The 24,714-nt window shown below is 45.1% G+C and overlaps 1 protein-coding gene across 1 annotated transcript; it reads right to left on the bottom strand.

The window, feature by feature from the left end:
* Positions 1-14,096: 14,096 nt before the first annotated feature.
* LOC101161192 (uncharacterized) lies at positions 14,097-19,360 on the bottom strand. Its single transcript, XM_004080187.5, has 2 exons — positions 19,255-19,360; positions 14,097-16,602 (listed from the first exon to the last, which is right to left on the bottom strand). Exon 2 carries the CDS (start codon positions 16,597-16,599, stop codon positions 14,539-14,541), a length of 2,061 nt encoding a protein of 686 aa, XP_004080235.1. The 5' UTR covers positions 16,600-16,602; positions 19,255-19,360; the 3' UTR covers positions 14,097-14,538.
* Between the last annotated feature and the right edge of the window lie 5,354 nt (positions 19,361-24,714).

The raw sequence follows: 24,714 nt of genomic DNA, 5'->3' as shown, positions 1-24,714 counted from the left end.
GGGGGGGGGGGGGGGGGTTACTAGGCAGTGGCCCCCCTCCTGTGGTTGCCGTATGGAGTGGGCCCCCCCTCTTTCAATTTTATTTGCACCTTAGACATGTAGGGCCCTTGGTAGGGGGGGTGCTTGGACATCACTGCCAGCAAGCAGCGGATGTCCTCCTAGCACCCTACCCGCCAATTTTAACCGCACCTTAGACATTTAGGGCCCCTTGGTGGGGAGGGTGAGGGGACGTCACTGTGAGTAATCAGGAGATGTCCCCTTAGTGCCCTACCCGCCAATTTTAACCGCACCCCCCTTAGTACACACACCCCTCCCCCCTCAATATATACATCCCAACATAAACACACACACATGCACACACACACTCTCTCAAACACACATACACGCACACACATTTGCAAGGAAGGTGGGACCTAGGACCATCTGTCCCCTGCCTCTTCCCTGGTGGGGGGTACGGGCCCCTTTGCAACGGCGGCTGTGTCCCCGGGGTGCCGGCTTCCTGGGCCCGGCGGTGCTCTCTCCGCGCGGTGGGGGGGTTCACATTACATCTGAGCCGGGGGTGTTCGTGTCCCTGGGGGGTGGGTTCTGGTCCTTGCTCCTGAGTGCTGGGCCCCGCCAAATTTCCAACTGTGGCCGAGCCTGGTCGGGCCATATTTACAACACCCCTTGTGGGCCCTCTTTTTTCCCCGGGGTTCCCCCCTCCTGGGCGGGGGCGGCGGGCCCCTGCCTCGCTCCTCCCTGGACCAACCGTGGGCCGGGCGGATGGCTGCCTGGAGTGCGGAGTGGGTCTCCCTTGGGGGGTCCTGGCTCGTACCTGGGGTTGGGGCGGGGGGATGCCCGGAACTCCTGGGTGGTGGTGGGGTGCTCGTCTGGGGCTGTGGGCGTCCTTCTCCGGTGGGGCCCTGCGTTGGGTTCTCCCGGCGCGGCGGGGGGCTGCTCTCCTGGTTGGGCTGGGGCGGCGCCCTCTTTCCCTCCGTGCCTCCCTGCTCTCTGGCTCTGGGGGCCTTGCGGCGGCCCTGCTGGCCCTGGCCTGGATGGCGGGCTTGGTCGCCCGGGCGGCGGTTGTTCCCTGCCTGTTCCCGTGTGGCGTTGGGGGGATTCCGGCTGCCGCTGCTGGTGCGGTGGGGGTCTTGGGGTGGGGATGGCTGGGCACTCTCCCTCCTTCTTTTCACATTCCACCATCCATTTTAGAAGAACATAAACACTCACCTGAGCACAGGTGTTAGCTCAACAGACTGAATGACTGAAATATTTCACACTAGTTGGTTTTAAGGCATAAGTATGCGTGTGAACACTATCTGTTTTGTGTACATGTCGACAGGTGGACATTTTTGCAACTAACAGGTGTGTTTATAACATTTGAGTGTGTGTGTGGACAGGCTCCGCTCTTTTTTTTTGTTTTTTTTTTTACATTTAAACCTTACCATAATGATTAACAACCAGTAAACTTGTTGCTTTATGCTGCTTCATGGTCTTATCCCCCTTCCCCTCCTATTATCACCCCCTACCCCCCCTCTCTCTAACGTCCCTCTCTCTTCTTCCCCTCTTTCCTTTTCCGTCCGGTCCAACACCAAAGATTTTCAGACATGTTTGAAATTAATAAAGTTTGGCCTCAATTACAAAAGGGGTTTATTCAGACATACCTTTGGTTTGTCTGAAGATTAATAACCCCTCTTGTTAAAGTAAAATATGTCCAACCCAAGAGGCCCTCAGCTCTCATCTGACTGCCCAGCTGTTGGACAGGACAAGTTAAAAAAAAAAAAAATGAAATAGATCATCTGGGATCCTGCTGGGAAACCGCAAAATGTAAACTTTCCAGGTCACCTTGGTATTGAGTTTGGCCAGTTCGTTCTGTCATGATTAGCCATGACGTAAACAGACCCAGTCGCTGGAACCCGGAAAGATCACAAACACAGGAGTGGATAAAGTCACTGGTTAATTGCCCAGGATGATATGACGTGGAAGAGTTCTTGTGACTGATGGAGTAGTGCAAGTCCCAGAGGCGGTGGTAACAGGATAAAGTCCAGACGGTGAGTGTAGTCTTTCCCTTTGACAGATGCGAAGCACAAGTTTGGAGCAGCTGGTGAAGTTAGACTTGGAGGTAGATGGTATGGCTGGAGGTCGGGAATTCAGGCTTGACCAGGTAGAGAGTGTTGGTGAATGAACCCAGGTGGGCAATCGTGGTTGAATTTCCTGCAGACAATGAGGTAGAAGTGATTACAAGAGAAGGCGTGGAGCATGGCATAACTAGAAAACATGAGACCCAGATCTGCACCATAGAGGGCAACAAACTGGCGATGAATGCTGGATAAGGCTCATCTTAAGTAACAGGAGGACTGATGAGGTGAGTGTCCACAGCTGGGTCCAATCTGAGGAGCAAGAGCAGAGAAGGGAGGGGGAAGAAAAGGACTCCCAGGAGTACCATGACAAATTCCCTCAATCCGGTCATCTTGACGAATTGCCTGTGCCAAAGGCTCAATTACTAAGAGCAAACAAAATGGGTGGCAATGAATCACCCTGTCGGACTCCTCTCTCTATGTTAAAGAAATCGGAGCAATGCCCATTCACTCTGATTTTCAATCTGGGATTTTCATACAATAATCTGAACCAATCTACAAACTTCTCCCCAAAGGCCATCTCCACCAATGTGTGTTCCAGGTATTTCCAATCCACCTGATCAGAAGCTTCTCAGCATCTAAACTGAGAAGCATAGATGGTTGGAAACTTTTTGCCATTAGCGATTGTAGATTGAGAGCTCTTCTAACATTGTTCGTTCTTTGATGCCCTTGAATAAATCCAGTCTGGTCTGGACCTACACATTTCTGTGAAAGAAATTGTTTTTATTATTTTCCTTGTTTAAATGTGTTTGTATAAATGTATTTTATATGTTAACTCAGATGAACCTTTTTAGAAACAGTTCTGTTTTTGTTCTTCTGTTTTTCACCCACTGCTAGGATGAGGGTGTTTACAACACACTGTCCTTATCTGATAAGGAATATTGTTTGAACTGAAAACCCTCCTAAATGATTAATTATAACACCCCCTAATGGACTTTTCAGCTTGTCTCTTTGTTTGGAAATTGTAACGTCCTACTTGTGTTCTTCATAAAAGGTGCATGGGAGAAGCAGACATTTGATAAGAGAAGGGTGGTGGAAATCTTCCGTCACACTGACTCTTCTCCCTTGTGCACAAGAAACTTACTTCTTGTTGTGGTTTGTTGTTTCTTATTGTGTTTTTCTCTAATGTCTAGATGCAATTATCTGACAGTTTCTGAATGTATTTCTGTATTCCGGTGGCTAGGATGGATGTTAGTATCTTATAATCCTCACACAGACGACTGATCAGGTGATAATTCGAACAGTGAAGTGGATTGTTTCCCTCTTTATGTAAAACCGTGATGATAGTTTCAGACCACGACTCTGGAGCGGTGGCGGAATCTAAAACAGTTACAAAGTTTACATAGCGTGGGAGTCAGTCGTTTACATATATTTTATAGAATTCTCCTGCAAACCCATCCATTCCAGATGACTTGGTTTGTTTTAATTTGCCTATTGTTACTCTAATTTCTTCTTCTCCTATAGGTTCTATAACTAAGCCTTAGTTTTTATATAATTGTTTACAATATTTTGCAAATGTCTCTGACATGGTTCTAGGATTAGTAACAATGTTTGTATTGGGTTGTTTAATCTTGGGAACTATGCGGCCCCTGTCTGTTTTTTTTTTTTTTACTGAAATGATAATTGACTGGGTTTGTTTCCAAATTCTTATATTTTTTATTCATACATTTAGGGCTACATTCTGCCTTATAGGATTAGATTAGACACTAGGGTTGTGCCGATGGACGATATCATCGTCCATCGTGATGGGTGACTGACATCCCGATGGAGAGACCACCATCGTGATGCCACGCCCCCGCCACGTTGCGCGTCGACACCATAAGCCGCGGTTACATGTACAAAATATCCAGATGGGATCAATGGTCGGATTAGAATCCAACCGTGTAGATGGGCCCAAAAAAATGTTTTCAGAATATAAAAACGTTCACTGAGGTCACAATTTCGGTCGGAATAAATCATTCGCACATGCGCAGTTTGAAAACCGGAAGGGGATACAACTTCCGCCGAGCGGCTTTTTTCCCTAACTTTATTGAATGTAACAATTCAATACAAAACGATAACAGCGCCGAGCGGCTATATATATTGACATGTCAGCTCGGTAAAACACGAGACGATCTTCTAAACGTGCTTTTAATAATGTTACGGTTATTATGAAACACCTGTTTGCTCATCATCTGAATTTTAATCCATGTGGTCAGTGCTTTTTCTGAACGTAGCCAGGATTAGCAGTATGCTAACACGGGCTAACAACATTAGCTTTGGGTGGCGCTGCATGCTGTGGATAACATCAGCCTTTATTTAGTCGGGACACGACTGGAAACCCAAATCCACGTGATTGTTTGAATGTTTTCTAAGGACTGAGCGACATTTCTGCTTTGAAGCTCAAACTGCTGTGTCTGCTAACGATCCGAGCTGTGCTCAGACACACTTTTAGACCCGGTTCTGAGTTTGATAGCTTGTAGTACCCCTAGAGCTGCGGGACGGATCGCAGTCCTAAATCTCCCACACATACCGCTCATGTACCCCCCCCCCCCCCCTTCCCATCAAACACAAAAAAGCTGTAAGTCCGCACTCTGCCGGTCCACTTCACTAGTTAAGTGCGGGAGCGGACTACGTCTTTCTATTTTGTTTGTTACTTTTTTTGTTAAAGTCACTTCCCTCCGTTTATACTGGATCATCGCGGATTAACCATTAGTTGGGAAATAAAATGAAAAAAGCAAAATAACGAATAGCAGTTAACTTATATAAGAACGAAAAATGTAAAAATACCCCCCCCCCCCCCCCCCCCCCGACGATGTCATCGTCCATCCCGATGGTTGACAGCAAACATCGTCAACGGCCAATTTAGGGGACATCGCCCAACCCTATTAGACACCTTTATTTACCCTCCAACGATGGGGAAATTCACTAATCTGCCGCTGCAACAAGGACATTCAAAGCACAGTAGCAAAAGTGACATTCGCCAAAACAATAAAATAACCTTCAATGTATTTATAGGACTACGGTGAGGATGCTTTTCAACTCGTTTGGAAGAAGTTTTTCAATCATTTCATCAGATCCCTGATAGAGGATTTTCACTGCATCTTTCATGTAGTCTGGAACAGAGGCAGTGTGAATACGGATTTGATCCATATTCTTTTGGGCGATGTTGAAAGCCTGCCAGCCTGAGCAACAGACTTGCATAACACAAGCCCTGAAGGATTCTGGGTAGTTTATGTACTTGAATCCTCCCAGTTTGCGTTTGGCTGCATCAGCATCTGGGTAGTTTTCCGCATGTCTGCAGCAGTGGTCAGATCCTTGGTGACCTTTGCAATTTGGGAATCCATTTCCTTTAAAAAAAAAAAAGAAATACAAGAACAAGGTCAAATTACAAAATGGCTGCCATTCTTACAAACGCAAGCTAGAGGTCAACAAGAGGGGGTATGAAGAAAATCTATGATAAATAGGTTTGAAAGGTTAGATTGAATAAAAACAGCAACGGCTTCAGTGTGGAGCAGAAAAAGGTAATCGTAAATTATCTGAAAGAGGAACCATTTAATAAATCAGTTTTATTTTTTACACCACAAAGGGCTTTGCAGAGATGCATAAGTAGGCAGTATACAGGACAAATTAAATGAAATAAAATGCTTCACATGCTAGAAGTCTACTTAATATGAAACTTTATTTTTTTTTATAAATGACTGTTTTTGTAGAAAAAAAGGTTTTTATAAAAAAAAAACAATTTACCGAAGTAGAGAAGGGAATAGGGAGCAGCCCAGATTCGAACCCTGGTTCCACGGACAGAAGGCGCTGAAAACCAGCCCGAGCTAAACCAGCTCCCTGACGTTAGTTTCAGAAGAATCCGAAAAAAAAGCTTTTTGTTGTCCTTGCCAACAGTGTTTTTTCTCTAACCACGCCCACATTCCTTATATGTCCATATCCAGTGTTTTTCATTATGTTCAGTTACTGACATAGATGCATGCATTGAAATGTCACAGTATTCCATTGAAAAAACATAGGAGTTATAACATAGTGTGACTGTGTGAGCTCGCCAAGCGGACGCCATTCAAAACCTACAACTTCTGATTGCAACATTTTTTTCAGTGTTGATTGCTGTTGATTCCTGAGAAATTACAAGTCCATTAATGAAAATTCCAATGACGAGTAGTTGATGTAGTTGCGGATTGCTCTAGCAACATGTGTGTGAAATTTCGTGAAAATCCCTGGAAAAAAAGTTCATTTTTATCATATTGTATAAAAACGCGAAAATGGCGAGATTGCAGACTTTCGCACAAAATGGCCGCCAAACCGTAGATCATGTCGCCAATCTGTAATGATTTGAAAAATTCATTGGGATATCGTGGACAAGGCTATATTGGTTTTGCTTGTCAATTCTAAAAAAAAAGTTCCAAATTTTTTCGGAAAGTCAGCACATTTTTTGCGACGGTTTTTTGCTTACCACGCCCACATTCCTTTATTGATCCTGTCATGCGTAACATAGTTTTGTTCAGCGTGGGCCAAGGAATCGCATATTTCCTCCTCACAACATTCTAATAAAAATCTGCTAGCTAGCTTAGATGACAACGGTTACGAATTCACCATGCGCATGCCGTTCAAATTTTACAACATTTTGTCCACATCACCTTGCTATGGATGAATGAGAAGTTACGAGACAATGGCAAAAAATCCCTAAGACAAGTTTTCGTTTGTATGTAGCGCTAAAGGGCTTTTTTTAAAATGCAAGATGGTCAACGACACTTCTGTGGTGTTTGCAGACTGGAGCTGGCAGCAAGTGTGTGCAGTTGCGTGAAAATTGCTCAAACAAACGTGCCTTTTTCCCATATCGTGGGAAAACACAAAAATCGACAATTCTCAGAGTTCACCACAAAATGGCTGCCAAGCTGTAGGTCATGTGGCTGTCCCATAATGATTTCAAAACTTCTTTGGGATATCCCCAAAGAAGTTGGGTTTTGTGTTTTAAAGTACATTTTTTCGAATCCATACGCGATTTTCTTGGGTCTGGTCATCGCTGAGGGCAGAGTTAAGATGGATCCTAAGAAAGTCCAGGCAGTGTTGGAATGGCCCAAACCCGAAAACCGTAAGCAATTGCAACGTTTTCTAAGATTTGCCAATTTCTATCGTCGCTTCATCAAGAATTACAGTAAAATCGCTTCACCCCTACATGCCTTAACATCATCCAAACAGAGCTTTTCTTGGAAACAGAAAGCAGAATCTGCCTTCAAAGATCTAAAGAATCGCTTCACGTCGGCTCCTGTGCTGGTTGTTCCAGACCCCAGTAAACAATTCATTGTGGAAGTAGATGCCTCCGACACTGGGATCGGAGCAGTTCTATCCCAACGCAGTTTGGATAACAAGGTGCACCCTTGTGCTTTCTATTCCCACTGTCTGTCCAATGCTGAAATAAACTAACATGTCGGGGATAAGGAGTTATTGGCTATTAAAGAACCATTAGAAGAATGGCGGCATTGGTTGGAGGGAGCCGAAATTCCTTTTGTTGTGTTTACTGACCACAAGAACCTGGAGTATTTAAGAACTGCGAAAAGGATGAACTCGCGCCAGGCTCGCTGGGCCCTTTTCTTTAACCGGTTTACCTTCTCTTTGTCCTATAGACCAGGGTCTCGAAACGTGAAGGCTGATGCACTGTCCCGAAGGGATGAATGCCCCCTGAAGAAGGTCTTTCCTGAGTTTATCCTGCCTACCTCTGCTCGACTTGCTTTTCTCAGTACTGACATAGAAGAGGAGGTAAGGTCGGCTAACCAGGACTCACAATCTCCTTCTGCCTGCCCCGTAGGACGTCTCTACGTGCCTGTAGATCTCAGAGCCAGAGTTATTCAATGGTTTCACACCTCACGTATGTTTTGCCATCCTGGACAGAGAAGAACACTCTCCATCATTGGACGGCGCTTTTGGTGGCCCAAAATGAGGAAGGACATCAATGAATATGTCTCTGCTTGTCCAGAATGTGCCCAGGTCAAAGTAACTACGTCCCCACCTGCTGGATTTCTGCAGCCTCTGTCCGTTCCTAGAAGGCTCTGGTCCCACATCTCCCTGGACTTCGTCACAGGACTTCCACCGTCTGAGGGCAAGACAGTGATCCTTACGGTAGTAGACCGTTTTTCTAAAATGGTTCATTTTGTTGCTCTACCCAAGCCCCCCACGGCCAAGGAGACTGCTGAGGTCCTACTCAACAACGTAGTTCGTCTCCATGGCCTTCCCAGAGATATTGTCTCGGACTGGGGACCCCAATTCACTGCTAAGTTCTGGGCGGAGTTCTGCCGGTTGCTTGGAGTCTCTGTGAGTCTGTCCTCTGGTTTTCACCCACAATCCAATGGCCAACCAGAACGGCTCAACCAACAGTTGGAAACCGGCCTCCGTCTTCTCTGTAGCCGTGAGCCTGCATCTTAGTCCCGCAATCTGGTCTGGGTTGAGTATGCACATAATACGCTTCGTTCGTCTGCCACAGGGTTGTCCCCCTTCCAGGTGGTGTTTGGCTACCAGCCCCCTCTCTTTGCTTCCCAGGAGGGGGAGGTTTCTGTGCCATCTGCCCATTCGTCCGTTCGGAGATGTCAGCAGGCCTGGCGCAGGGCCCGGCAGACTCTACTACAGACCGTGGAGACCTACCGCACCACCGCAAACCGACGGAGGATTCCTGCTCCCTCCTATCAAGTGGGTCAAAGGGTTTGGCTTTCTACCGCAAATCTGCCTCTTCGTGTTGAGAACAGAAAACTGGCTCCACGATTTGTTGGTCCCTTTCCCATCTCCAAAGTGGTCAATCCAGTGGCAGTTCGCCTGCGTCTACCGAGGACTCTCCGTATACACCCCACCTTCCACACTTCCATGGTGAAGCCTGTCAAGACCAGCCCTCTTGTCCCTCCTGCTGAGGCTCCGCCACCGGCTCGATTCATTGATGGGGGTCCTGCTTATACAGTGAGACGCCTGCTCCGATCTCGCTGCCGTGGACGTGGCCTACAGTACCTAGTAGATTGGGAGGGTTATGGTCCTGAGGAACGTTCCTGGGTTCCTGCTTGGTTCATCCTTGACCCTGATCTTGTTGCCCAGTTTCATAGTGAGCATCCTGACCAGCCTGCACGACCGTCAGGTGCCGGTCGTTGAGGGAGGGGTACTGTCATGACTGCTGCTGCCCCTCCCTCTCAGCGGCTGCTCATCAGGTCTGATTCTCTTCACCTGTACGCCTCAGTATTTAAGCCTGCCACGTAGTCTCAGTTATTGCCGGAACGTCTAGCCTTTTGTCTGACTACCAGCCTAGTTGTTATTTGAGCTGAAGTTCAAGTTATTAACCTCAAGCCCTGTCTATGTTAACGCTCCAGGTCCTCAAGCCAAATATCTACTTACCTGTCACGCTTCAGGAAACCAAGCATTCAGCCTGCTCGTCAGCCGACGCTCTCACTCCGTGTTTTTCTCCACAAGACTGCTACTCCAAGTCGGATCCATCCCAAGAATCTCTCATCCCCGGCTCTGGCCTCTAGAGGACTTCCTCATTCAAGGTTTTCACGCTTCCCCCCCTCTCGCTTCTCTCTAAGCGTCTGTTTTTCGACTCCATCCTCTCAGCCATCTTTTGCAACGCCCTCTGGTGTCTTTTCCGAGTACTGCAAGCTCCAGCTCCCCAGTCTCCTCAGCCCAATAAATATTAAGTTGCATTCCTGGGTCTGTCGTTTTTGGTTGGTCCTCAAGATCCTTCCTGACAACAGCACCCCAGTGCACCATAGTTACCCCAGCTTCAACTTCAAGCAGCCTAATAACAACTTTATTGTTATTGTTAGGTTTAAATCAAGCAAATTAACAGAAAGATAAATATTCTCTGAATACTAGCTAATCTGACAATAAGCTTGTCCAAAGAGGAATGCTTTCAGTCTAACTTTGAATGTAGAAACAGAGTCGGCCTCTCTTACATGAGCTGGGATCTTATTCCAAAAAAACGGGGGCTTGGTGGCTAAACGCTCTACCTCCAACCATACTTTTACTAATTCTAAGAACCACAAGCAGTCCTGCATTTTGGGAGCCAAGTGTTCTATTTGGATGGTAAGGCACTACGAGGTCTTTGACTTTGATATAGGTTGGGGCCATACCATTTAAGGCGTTATAGGTAAGCAGGAGGATTTGGAACTTGATTCTAGAATCAACTGGGAGCCAGTGAAGTGAAACTAACACAGGAGTGATGTGATCTCTTCTGGTAGTTCCTGCTAACAATTTAGCTGCTGCGTTCTGATCAAGCTGGAGACTTCTTAAGGAACTCTTAGGACACCCCCATAATTTTAATGTAAAATTCAAAATGTACTCTGCAACCTTCTCCAGAGTTCTAACAACCCTTCCTGGATCCTACACGGCTGACTCATTCACTCATCAACCACAGGATACATAAGCAGAGTTCAGTGTAAAATATTGTTTGTGCCACTTTGCTGTCCTTACCAAGCATTGTATTTGGACCTGATCTTCTGTCTCCTGACCCTGTTTCTGACTCCGTGTGCATGTCACTTGCCCAGATTCTCACCTGAATCCTAATTACCCCTGTCACTTCTCTTATGCTCTCATGCTCGTGATTGACCCCTGCCTGCCTGCTTGACCCTGATTTAGCTTTATGGACTTTTAGCTGAGCTAATAAACCTACTGTATTAAGATCCAGCCATCTGCCTGTTCTTGTGACAGAACACTTTGCCAAACATAGATCCAGCAGCAGGAGTTCCTAGCCCGACAAACCTGGCGTGGTATGCTTCTTTGTTGCTTCATGACGGGCCTGTAATCCGCCTGTAAGTGACACATCCACTGCGACTCCTCCGGTTACTCAGTCATCAGCGGTAGCCAGAGGCGGCGCGCCTGGAGTAACGCTCGCTCACACAACAGGACTGAAAATGGCACTACCGGACAAATTGCTCCGTGCTCGGAAATCATTTCGTGGTTTAACCCCCCAATCCAACCCCTTAATGCTGAGTATCAAGCAGGGAGGCTCGTGAGGGAGGTATTGGGTCCCAATTTTAGAGTCTTTGGCATAACTCAGCCTGTAATTGAACTCACGACCTTCCAGTCACAGGCCGGACACAGGTCTACCACAAGGCCACTGAGGTACATCTTCCGGGACATGCTGCAATGCTTCATTGTTGTCTACATCGACGACATCCTGATCTACTCTGACACGTTGCTGGAGAATGTTGCATGTATTTGTCAGGTGTTACAGTGGCTGATCCAACACAACCTGTACGCCAAAGGAGAGAAGTGTAAAATTCCACAAGACCTCTGTCTCTTTTCTGGGTTATGTGATCAGTGTGGGGGGCATTGCAATAGACCAGGGAAAGATGGAGGTGGTGCTGCAGTAAAGGAGCTGCAGTGGTTCCTCAAATTCGTCAATTTTTACTGCTGTTTCATCAATGGCTTTAGCAAGGTGGCAGCACCTCTCACATCTCCAACAAAGGGCGCTTCCAAATGCCTGCCCAGACAACGGTAGCCACAGAAGAATTCCATAGGCTGAAACAGTGCTTTACTCAGGTGCCCATCATCCGTCACTCGGACACAGCCATACAGTTTATATTGGAGGCGGACGCCTCCAACACAGGGGTTGAAGCCATGTTCTCACAACGTCATGGCCAGCCAGCCAGCCAAGATGTTCCCTTGTGCCTACTTTTTCCAGATATTTTACACCGTGGAAGAGAACTATGACATGGGCGACTGAGAACTGTTGGCCATGAAGGAGGCATTCTCTGAGTGGAGACAAGGGTCGTCTCAATCCTTCCTGGTTCTCACTGACCACAAGAAGTTGGAGTACATTAAATCCGCCAAGCGGTTGAACTCACAACACCCATGTTGGACCCTGTTTTCTCTCACTTCAATTTTCAGATCATATATTGACCAGGGTCATAGAACAGAAAAGCTGATGCGCTGTCCTGTTTACACGACATCTCTACAGAGGGATCTGTGATGCCATAACCCTCATCATTGATCTTGGCTCCTGTTTAGTGGGACATAGTGATGGAGTTGTCCGAAATCAATGCCATAGAGCAGGGGTCGGGAACCTTTTGGGCCAAGAGAGCCATAAACACCAAATATTTTTAAATGTAATTTCGTGAGAGCCATACAAAATGTTCAAAACTCAAAATGTTATGATCAGTGTGAGCAGGGGGGCGTGGCTGACTTTTTCCCTGATGCCTCCCTACATGGCATACCTGATCCTCATCTCATCAATGTCTTTAAATGCCTGAGCCTGTTGCTTCTCCCTGCCGGATTTTCACTTTTCCATTGCTCTTCGTATCTGTGGTTGTCTAGTCTAACTCCCTGATTCAGCTGCCTGTCTAATTCTGTTCCTTGTCCTGTGAGGAATAAACTGTTAAACTGCCCTCAGAGTCAGATTCTGCTTTGGGGTCCTACCACTCACCATAACACAAAATACAAGTGAATGTGAGCATTTAATGTAATTTCAACACTTTTAATTCCACTTTTAAAGTACAATAAATCTGTGTTTTAAAAAAAAAAAAAGTGTTATTGTTGTGGACTGAGTTGGACTGGGTTAGTGCTGGGTTGTTTTCTAAGTTCCTGAGTTTATTGAAAGCATCAAGCAGAGCCTGTCGTTGGAGAGTTTGGACCAATGGGGTTCAGCTTTGGGCCGAATAAGGGAAATAGGAGGACTTGTGTGAGAGCGAGGGTAATAAATAGTTTGGGAGAGCGCTCTTAGGTGGAGAGATTCAGCCTGAACGGCGTTGGTTACGGCCTGCTGCAGCCAGAATAAAGAACCCTAATGTCTGTGCCTCAGCGTGAGAAAGGGACGCTACATTTTGCTGTTGCAGGTAAAATGATGATTTCTTACTAATAATGTGACTTCTGGTGCTGCATGGTGATTTTGCTGATCATCTAGTCTGGTTGATACGTGGTGGGTTTAAGCTTCATTCAGGCGTTGAGACTTCCATCCATTAAACATGATCGTAGATTGGTCTGAATGTTCTTCAGATGTGAGACAGACTGCTCACATGCACACGTGGAGCCCGTGGTATGTGACTGGCTGTGTGTTCCAAGTTTTGACAATCTGTGCGTTTCACCTTGCTGCCTGTGCGCACTACCCCCTCTCCTCCTCACACATCCCTTCAGCTGCGCCCTCTTTCTCAGAGACGGGAGCGCGCAGCTGCACGGACGGCAATTCGCAGGTTTCCGGCTGGTCCAGTCTATCTCGTCAGAGAGATCCTAGATTCTTGCACTGAGGGGTGGTGGTTTTAATATCTGGTGGATTAATAGCGATATGGCTTAGAGGAATGCTCCTGGGTTGCCGCTGACAACATCCTTGACCCCTCCCTTATCAGCGACTTCCACTACAGCCACCCGGACAAGCCTGCACCCCACCTTGTGGTCCACCTCGGCATCGTCGGGCCCTGGCTTCCGTAGGTGGTCATAGGAGGGGGGCTCTGTTAGAAGTCTGTGATCTGTCTCTCCTTCTGGTCACCATCGGAAACCATCCCCAGGGTTCTATCCATACTTACTGGATGCCGGACACCTGACTCTCAATAACTCAATCAACCACAGCATAGTGAGCGAAGATCAGTGCAAATTATCGTTTGTGCCACTCTGACTTCCTTACTGAGAGTTGGATTTGTGCCTGATCTTCTGTCTCCCGACCCTGTTTCTGTCTCTTTTAGCCTGTCGCCTGCCCCGACTCTCGCCTGGATCCTGATTACCCTGTTACTTCTCTAATGCCCATATGCTTATGATTTACCCATGCTTGATTGACCCTGATTTAGCTTTGTGGATATTAAGCTGAGCTAATGAACTTGCTGCACATAGATATAGCCGTCTGCCTGTTCCTGTGACAATTTCTTTTTAAATGTAATTTGAGAGAAATACTTTATCATTAACATAGACATGAATATCCATTGGCAGTGTGCCTTAACACACATATTTCCAAATCACACAAACTAAAAAAAAAATTTTTTTTAATTAAATTGACTACAATTAATACTTGAAATAAATACATCAAATCAAGACATGTAGTTAGTATATTTTTTATTATGAAGATATGATTATTGGGCTACAACCACGTTTCAGAATGATCTTAGAACGCATTACATCAAATCTTATTTATCAGGAAACAAATGTACCTCCACATTTCCCTCTGAAAAGCTTTTATTCTCAGTTTTTTGGCACACGAACATTAAAGTCGACATATTCTTAAATATATTTGGTCTTAACATAAGCACTCCAAAACTGTATCACTGATTACCAACATGTTCACAGAAAGTTAAAGATCAACAAAAATACAAAACAAATCCAAAGATCATTATTTTTAACTCAGCACCAGTGATTATGTTTGATTACATGAAAGCTGTCTATTTAGAAACAGAAGCAACCACACATGATTACGGTTTTATCACCACCACCTATTTCTTCATATATTCTCTTTAGTTTTTATAAACTATACCACGAACTGCATTTAAGCGTAATCATCCAGGTCGTCCTCTGTCATGCTGGCCTGAACAATTTCTTGGATCCTTTTAGTTTCCTCCGGGTCAGCAGCAGGCAGAATGGCCTTCAGTCCACCTTCAATTTGTTTCATTCTGGTTTCTGTATTTTCCTCAAACTCTTCCTTGTTCTTTTGGACCAATTTTAGGATGTTGTCTTGAGCTTCTTGGCAGGAGTTTTGCAGTTTTTGGCGCTCTTGGAGGAACTCTGGCTTGTCCTTATCCATAGTCATGAGCTTACTCAGGCTGCTCACTCTGTCCATCAGGTATTTGTTGGACACTTCACAGTAGGTCCCTGAAATCATATGGACCAGGCTGGCGATGTTGGAAGCTTGAAAGGCCTGGTTGTACAGCAGGTCTTTGGTGAAAAGCTTAGAGTTGTAGGACAGTGTTTGTACATCTTCAACTTTATCTGCAAACTGGATCATGGTTTTTGCAAGACTGGTTTTTACAATATTGGCCACCATCTGGAAGAAGCGCACCATCTTCTCCCACTGCTCTTTCACTCGGCCCATGGCATCCATACCTTTGATCAGCATTTTGATTGTGGTGTCAAAGTCAATCTCTTTAACATTGCAGTTTTGCATGTCCACCAGGATGTCAGTCAGCTCTTTCTTGTTTCCCTCCATTCTCTCCAAAGCTTTGTTATATTCTTCTCTGCATTGCTTCAGCTGTTCTCGGCTCTGCTCGATGCGGAAACGTGCATTCTCCAAAGCTTGCTTTCCGGCAGACTGTTGTCCAGCATTTGCCTGTGCTTTGGCCATCATTGGAGGTGTGGGAGCAAAGGCTGGAGAATTACACATTTTTTTACCCTTAGAGTCAAACATCTGAGCATCTTGATGTAGCTTCTTTACTTTTTTAACCAGAGTTTGTGTTGTTTTCTTATCCCATGTTTCTTCTGGAGAATATGTTTCAATCTGTTCACAGATGGCAATGCCTGTATCGCACAGAGACAGACCCTTTTTTTTGGCTTTGCTCTTTTCTTCCTTCTCTATGGACCTAAAGATCCTTTCAAATTGATTTTTGACAAATTCAGTTCTTGGTTTCTTGTTCTTCTGGTCATACAGCTCGTTCCATTTTATCTTATCTTTTTCAATGTATTCTAGGAATGTTGTTGCTAACCTAAGAATCTGTGAAGACGTGCTGTAGATTTTTTGTGCTGAGCCTTTGTCCTCTTTTTCAGTCTCAGTTTTCTGGACAACCTGTTCCGAAGATCCATCCTGTGTACATTGTTGGGTTCGTTGCGCGCCCATTGCAAAAACTGCATTCCCAATCACAGCCACTGCCTGTGACAGTGCATCAGCAATTTCCATGCCAACCAATTCTATCCCTGTTGGAAAGGACTTCATTGATGATTTGAACTCTTCTTGTGCTTCTTCAACCTGCTTTTCCATGGCCTCCATTGCTTTAGTATATTTTTCGTTTAGCTCTTTTGCACTCTGTTCTCTCATTTTATTTTCCTTAATTTTATTTTTAACCTTTTCTAGGTCCTCTCCATAGATGTGTTTAGCATTAATGCAGGCTTCCAGCAGCTCCTGGATTAAACAGATGACATCATTATATTTCTTTTCTACACCATCTGCTAGCTCCACACATTCATCTGCTATGGTACGGATGCTGTCAAGCTGGTTTGGGAGATATTCCTTAACAATTTCATCATCATCATTAAAGAGGAAATTCACTGCTGCTTTCATGTAATCTGGAACAGAGCCTGTATGAATACGGATTTGATCCATATTCTTATGGGCCATGTTGAAAGCGTGCCAGCCTGAGTTACAGACTTGCATAAGACAAGCCCTGAATGATTCTGGGTACTTTATGTGCTTGAATCCATCTTTTGGGGGGTTCTTGTTAATGGAGAAGTCTGTGCCTGAGGAGATGAAGACTAACTCCCCCATGATGGCGATGGAGAGGGGAGCAGGAGTCAGATACTCCTCCCAGTTTGCGTTTGGCTGCATCAGCATCTGGGTAGTTTTCCGCATGTCTGCAGCAGTGGTCAGATCCTTGGTGACCTTCGCAATTTGGGAATCCATTTCCTTTAAAAAAAACAATTATAAGAACAAGTTCAAATTACAAAATAGCTGCTATTCTTACAAACACAAGCAAGAAGTCAATTTTTCTCTCTCAATGTGGATAAGAAAAAATCAAAGAACAGGCTGACCAGAAGAGGGGGCCTAATGAAGAAAGGGGGGTAATAAAATCTATGACAAATAGTTTTGAAGTGTTAGGTGTAATAAAAACAGCAACAGCTTTAGTGTAGAGCTGACATCATAAATTATCTGAAAAATATAGCATTAAATAAATCAGTCAGTTTCATTGTTTTATTTTTTTGCACCACAAAGGGCTTTGCAGAGATACGTAAACAGTGTACGGGAAAAAGGAAATGATATACATGCTAGAATTCTACTTGAGACGTTTTTTGGAATAAGTAGCTGCAGTTACATGTGCAAAATATATTTGATCGACTCAAAGATCAGATTAGAATAGAACTGTTATATGGGCCTAGAAAAACTTTCTCGAGTTATAAGACACACGAAGATACAGCACACTTTCGATTGGAATAAATCAATTTGACAAATTCAGAACTATCTAAAATTCAGAAAACCGCAGCTCAAGAAGAAATGGCGGGTTCCGTATTAAACAAAGCTGCTGTATAGAGCGATGAAATCTTTTAAACATGCTTTTATTATTATTATGATTGTATTAAGTGACTGTTTGCTCGTAATTTTCTAAATCAGTGTGGTCAGTGCTTTATTCTTGGCCGCACTGACCCACAAGAAGGGTTAGGATTGGGATATGTGCCAACAACAACATTTAGCCTTGGATGAACTTAAATTCCATGCCGAAAATTCCTGTGATTGTTTGCACTGTTTCTTAAATCTGAAGCTGCTCCTCTGCTTAGAAATAGTGTTTCTCCTGAGTTCGACAGCTTGCTCACTTAGAGGAGCTGGACGGACTGCAGTCCGAAGCCTCCTCTGAAGCGCACACTGTAACAAAGCACCCTCTCCTGCTTGCTAACACGAAGCTACGAGTCCAGCTGCTCTGCTCAGAGACATGCCTTTATCGCTTGGAGCAGCCGGCTAGTCCTGTGCCGTCTTCTCTGGAGCGCCACACTGTCTACGCATGACCCACAATCAGATAAAAATTTTTTACATGGACCACGATTGGATCAACAAGCCGCATAGCCCACCTATCCCATTCGGAAAGAAATTTTGATCCGAATAACTCTGATCGGGTTAGAGTTTTCCAAACTGCGTGTTTACATGACGCATATTTATTCTGATCAGGCATTCATTCTGATTTCTTTTGTCCATGTAAGCGCAGTTACTGTTTTGTAAAAAACCCTGTTTTTTATTCATTTTGGTAAGAAATGAATAAAAAACAATAACTAGCGCCACCTAGTTATACTTACGATTACAACACATCAGAGATTAGATCCAGAGCAGCTGTCCTGACATGAAGAGCAGCTTCACTGCCACAAACACAGTTAGGCTCTGGTTTTGTCATCTGTTGTCCATTCATCCGTCCATTTACTTAACCCGTTTTATCCCTTACGACACGTGTGTCAAACTCACAACCCGCGGGCCAAATGTGGCCCTGCCATGTACGTGGCCCTCAAAAGCATAACAATTTTTAATTTTTTAAAATGAAAAATAAAAATTGGTGTGTATTTATTCATATCTAGGGGGAATTGGACTTGAAATATTGGATTGGGAAACTATACATTAGGACTTAAACACATTCCATACAACCTAACCTGACGGAATCAAATATAAAAGGATTTATGCAGAGTAACAAGCAAACATGTTTTTTCTATGCAACTGTAATCGTCACTTTAAAAAGTTATAATAAATAAATTATGAGTTATTTAACATTCTCTGGTACAGATTTGACTTGGAGGCGGCTCTAGATGATTTTTTTTCTTTTAGACTCTAGATTCTCTAAAGGGAAATGGTTCAAAATTTGCTTCTTTTCTTGGTGTCATATATTTGCTTGACTTTATCTTTCTGTGTTAATATTTCTTCTTGTTGCACCTGTCTATCTTTCTCTCGAGCAGCTCGAGCAGAACATCTCTAGTATTTTGTATCTTTGTGTACCCACTGGATTTAGATTGCTGATGTGTCTTTCTCTTGCCACTGACATATAGGAATCGATGCACCTTTTCATGGTTTATTTTATTTTTTATTTAGAGTCCTCTTCTTGAATGTTAGTTTTTTTTTTGTTTAACGGACCACTTTAATGTCCTTTATCCAAAATGAGAAGTAGTCATTGTTGGTCCTTTTCTGTGCAGACCAGGTTCTAACGGGTTCTGAAGCTGCTAGGCCTTGACTTAAGGCCCAACTCAAACTACACAACTGCAAATTCAGCTACCTTGGACTGGGGTGTAGGAGGCATACACATATACACCTCTGTATGTCAGTTCAGTGGAACTCTGACTGGAATTACTCTAAAGTTCTGCTTGCACTGAACTACATGGAGCTGATAGGAACATATGGAGGATGGACAACAGATACATTTCAATAAACTGACCATGTTTTTTGTTGTTGACAAATAATGAATATATACCCACTCTCTCAGTTTTTGTCTTCATTGAGCACAACACTTCCTACGAGATGAATTCTGGTTCTGGGCTGTTTTACTTTAGGCTACATAAGAATATTGATCAAATGTGATAAAGACAGACTTACCTTTTGCTGTTGCTGGTTCAAAGACAGTCTTCTTGCTAACAGGTGCTTGTTGAACAAGTTTCTGCTCAGATGCTGACAGTTTCTACGCTGACTTCTTTTAAGTGGTTTGGAATGAAACCTGATTGGACGATGGAAAGATAGACTTGTCTTTAGCTGCTTATCTGAAATTCAATCATTTTCTTACAAATATTTTAATGTCTTTGTGTTCCATAATTATTATTTATGCTGCAATATTAAACAGTCCCAGTTTCTGCACAGTATTTTAAAGTTTTTATTTCAGCAAGACATCCAAATGAAAAACGTTACTCATTAAAAGCCAACCAAGACGAGGAGAAGAAAGTCCACAACTGGAGAGGCTGTTTAACTAAAAACAGGATGAAGTTCTTTTTGGTAAAAACTCATTGATACTGATGTTTTGAGACCCAGTTTGCCATTATATTGACAAAGAAAGAAGTCAGTTAAACAGGAGTCATTTTAGCAGCATTCATGACTCTGAAAGCTTGTTTGGCTTCCTCTGTGGTTCATGTTTTTGTTAAATATTTCTGATGCAGGTCAGCCATAGAGCCATCTGAACCCAAGAAGACGTTGGAGAAGAACACTGCATAATTTTCTTTGCCGGAAGCTCAAACCATGACAGACTGCAGATCTTACAGTTGAAAAAAGGGCCTACTGGCAAGATGGGCCTTGGAAACTTTTTCATCGCACCTTCTGGAACCTGACCGTTGACATCAACGCCATGAAACTCCCGACAGTCGTCTAACATACAGTTCTCTAGATTTATAGAACAGCATGTTGCTGCAGATTATCTCTCTAGAACACCAAAGAAGAACACAGACACAGAAAATCCAAGCAGAATGTATGTTTGAAACATGAATTATATTTGAATGAAAATTATCATTTAGTTTTGTTTTGAGTTGAGGTATTTTAGAAATTGGGTACAAGGGTGTTGTTTAATTCCAGTGTTGAAAGGTTTAGCATAGTGTTCTCTTTAGGAATGCTGCCACATAACATTTCAGTGGAGTGATTGACAAATGTGGTGGAAAACTTACATTCTTACTTTTTATGATGTGACAATAAAGTTTCAGACGGAATGTTCTTATTCTGGATTGACTCATGAGTCTCTTTTGTGTTGGACCAGACGGAAAGGAAAGGGGGGAAGAAGTGGGAGGAATGTTAGAGGGGGAGGGTAGGAGGGGGGGGGGGGGCACGAAGCAGCAAAAAGCAACAAGTTTCTTTATGGTTATACCTATTACAGTGAGATTCAGATGTAATACAAGTCTATAAGGACGGGGCTTGTCCACACACACACCCAAATGCCACAAACATATCCGTTGGCTCCAAAAATGTTCACATCTCAACGTACACAATGTACACAATACAAATAATGTTCACACACGCATACCTGTGCATTCAAACCAACTAGTGTGAAAATTTTATTCAATCACGCAAACTATTTGTGCAAAGGTGAGCTAAAACCTGTGCTCAAATGAGTGTAATGTTACGGCTCGTAATCAGAAAGAACCCAGGAGCAGGAAGAAGTCAGATCCAACGGATTGGTAAGCCAAAAGATTTAATAAATCAAAATTCATAACACGTGAGGAACCAAACGTGGGAAAATCGTCAGAACAAAACAGGACACTGCGACAACAAAAACCACAGAGACAGAAACCTAAATACCCAACCACACTAATGAAAACTGAAAACAGCTGTGAGACCAGGTGAGTGCAGAGGAGGAGGGGGTAAGCTGCAGCCCATTGTAACCATGACATAACCCCCTCACAAAGTCCGGCTCCCAGACGGACCCCGACGAGGCTGATCAGGGTGGGCTCTGTGGATATGGGCCATTAGAGCCGGATCCAGGATGTGACGCTCAGGCACCCACTAACGATCAGCAGGGCCATAACCTTCTCAGTCCACAAGATACTGGATACTCCGACCAACTCTCCTGGAGGTGAGGAGCTCCCGGATCGTGTAAACTGGACCACCACCCACAATACGAGGTGGAGGAGGGGGCACTGGAGGAGGTTGAAGGGCGGATTCTTCAGCAGGCTTTAGTTTGCACACATTAAACACCGGGTAGACTCTGAGGGTGCAGGGAAGGCCAAGCTTGACTGCCACAGGGTTGATGATCTTGACAATAGGGTATGGCTCGATGTAGCGGGGCATCAGCTTTCTTGAACCCCCTTTGAGGGGAATATCTGTGGACGACAGCCAAACTTTGTCTCTCACCTTGTACTCTGGAGCGGCACGCCTCTGGCGGTTGGCAACTGCTGTAAGCATCTGCTGGTTCCTTAGTAACTGGTGTCTAAAGTTCACCTAGACTCGTCGACAGCGCCTTACAAATGCCGCAGGACCCGAAACTGTGGCCATCTGTTCTTGGTGCCGGAAGAGGGGTGGTTGGTAACCATACGCTGCCTGAAAAGGTGAAAAACCGGTGGAGTTGATTAGAGAGTTGTGAGAGTATTCGGCCCAGGGTAGTTGGGATGACCAAGTGTTGGGGTTCTTTGAACACAAGGCCCGTAGAGTAGTCTCCAGATATTGATTGTACCTCTCCATCTGGCCATTGGTTTGAGGATGAAAACCGGAGCTTAAAGGCGGACAGGAAGTGCAACTTCGTTGCTGTAGACCCCGCTCCCTCATCCTCCAATCAATGCGCACCGCCAGGTCGAACAGTTCCTCCAGATTCTCCGGAATCTCCCTCGCCTCCAGCTCGTCTTTGAGCACGCTAGAGAGACTCCGAAGAGAGACGTCCACTAGCTCCTCCTCCGACCAGCGGGTTCTGGCAGCCAGGATCCGGAAATCCACCCCGTAATCCGAGACGCTGCAAAGTCCTTGCTGCAGACGGAGAAGCTCAGAAGCAGCAGCTCGATGGGGCGTGGTGGGGTCAAACACTGTGAGAAGTTGGGTGGAAAACGTCTGGAAGGAGTGGCACAGTTCAGCTCTGCGGGCCCTACTCTGCCAACCCCCATCGCTTAGCTCAGCCCGTCAAGAAGCTCAGAGCAAAAGCCACTTTGCTCTGTTCGGAGGGGAAATCACTCAGATAAAAGATGAGATGGCGGCGCAGGAGTAGGTCACGTCAAACTGTCTCCCCCCTGAAGTCTACTTTGAACAAATACCCACTCTCAAACTGCGTTACAGAACTAAAGATTAAAAAAATAAAAGGAGTCGCTGAAATGCCTAAACCAGCAAAACAATCTCGAGCTGACCGTGAAGATGGCACAGCTTCAACAACATCTAGCATGTCCGATGAAACAAGTGCTAATGCTAGCGCTTCGACAAAACTCGACTACCCTGCAAGTTATTCTGAGTTTTCACCGGAGGCTCTGCTATAAATGATCTCCACAGCTGTTGCAGAGGAAGGACAGCGCACTCTAATGTCCAACATGACAGCAACATAATTAAACGCCTTGATGTTGGTGTGGCTACAACTGACTCGCTCAAGGTTTGCCAGACCGAGTCAGAGACACGGATCTCTGGGCTGGAGGACGACATCGCTCCGATAAAATGGAAGCTGGATGAGCTTGAAAAAACAAACAAGGAGCTGACCAGCAAAGACATGACCACATCAGACTGTTAAACCTCAAAGAGTCCACTGAAGGAAGTGACCCGACTATGTTTTTTGAAGAGTTTATCCCTAAACTCCTGAAATTGCCGGTAAACTCTGTTGCTATCGATGCGCCAATCGGGGCTTTGGAACACCTGCAGAAGGACGCCCGTGCCCGGTGTTCATCAAACTTCAGCACACGAGAGACGTCAGGATGATTCTGACTGAGCCAAAACGACAGGGAAAAAAGCGTATGAGGATTCATACCTTCAGATTGTTCCTGATATTCCACAAAGCGTTCGTATCGACAGAAGAGCGTTCAACTCCGTGTGCGCGCGCACCTCATCGAGAGGAATATACGTATGAAGGTAAAAATGTGTCAAAAAGAACGCACTTGTAAATTTGATTTGAGAACTTGTAATATAGAATCTGAATACTTGTGCATCAAAAATCTGCATCTGTGTGTAAAAATCTTCTGCTGTGAACTGACGAATTTCCAATTGCATGTGTTCATTTAGAGTTACAACTTCAAATCTGTGATTACAACTGCTCAAATGTGCTTCTGCGTGTGCTCCAATCTGCTGCCGCAAATCACAGGTGTGCTACAACTACGCTCTGACTTCTGACACATTCCTTGCGAGAAACTTGGGTCAAAACTGATCTGTGTCCGATAATGGGACTAGGGGGGGAGGGAGGGTAAGAGGAGGCGGAGTCAACCAATCAGAGTGCTGGATTCGGAGAACTTGGTCAAGTTAGAAAGATCTTCACAGATTCACACTTCCTGCTTCAATAACTCTTCTGATAAACGTTCAAATGTGACAGCAAGTCTCTCAATCATTTTGTATGAACACAGAGAGTGAACTAAAATGCATTTCTACAGAAAAATGTAGTTTTCTCCTGTATTTTAATGAGAAATGATCTCTTCGTGCTTTAAATGCAGACATGCAGCTAGACGGCTGCAAACGGACAGGATCAGGAAGATGATCATCTTTGTTGGAGCAGGACAACAGGGCCAGGGCTATTGAGCAGCTTTATTATAAATCATATGGATAAACATTTGAAAAAAAAAATGAAATTAGATAAACGCGTTCTCCGCGTCGTTCCAGGCGACAGCGCGGCGGCTTGCGGCTGTGGCGGACTCAGCCCGCTGAGCAACGGCTGACCGCTGAATGAGCGAGGGCGTAGCGTGTCGCTGGTACGCGACACCGCGGCCAGACGCCGAGCTCCGCGGAGGAAAGAAGAAACGAGGATCCCGCTGACCGACGGCGGAGCACGCCTGTGGCTCGCGGGTGCTCCGCGCTCGTCCAGCAGGATCCTCGGTCTCTCCTTTGGCCTCTACTTCCTCCGCGGAGCGCGGCGGCTGGCAGCGGTGTGACACCGCGCTATATGTCCTCGCTCAGCGGCCAGCCGCCGAGCTCCGGAGGAAATAAGAAGCAGGGATCCCGCTGACCGACGGGGGTGCACGCCTGTCGCTCCCGCATACCCAGCCGTCGCTCAGTCAGCGGGCTGAGTCCGCCACAGCCGCGCGCCGCGCGCCGTCGCCTGGAACGTCGCGGAGAACGCGTTTATCTAATCTAATATATTTTTTTCAAATGTTTATCCATATGATTTATAATAAAGCTGCTCAATAGCCCTGGCCCTGTTGTCCTGCTACAACAAAGATGATCTTCCTGCTGACGCTGTCCGTTCGCAGCCATCTAGCTGCATGTCTGCATTTAAAGCACGAAGAGATCATTTCTCATTAAAATGCAGGAGAAAACTAAGTTTTTCTGTAGAAATGCATTTTTATTTCACTCTCTGTGTTCATACAAAATGATTGAGAGACTTGCTGTCACATTTGAACGTTTATCAGAAGAGTTATTGAAGCAGGAAGTGTGAATCTGTGAAGATCTTTCTAACTTGACCAAGTTCTCCGA

This window comes from Oryzias latipes, chromosome 19, assembly GCF_053564925.1.
Source record: "Oryzias latipes strain Hd-rR chromosome 19, Olatipes_Hd-rR_3.1".
NCBI lineage: Eukaryota > Metazoa > Chordata > Actinopteri > Beloniformes > Adrianichthyidae > Oryzias > Oryzias latipes.
Note: the sequence above shows the minus strand (reverse complement) of the source record. Positions and strands in the feature narration are given on the sequence as shown.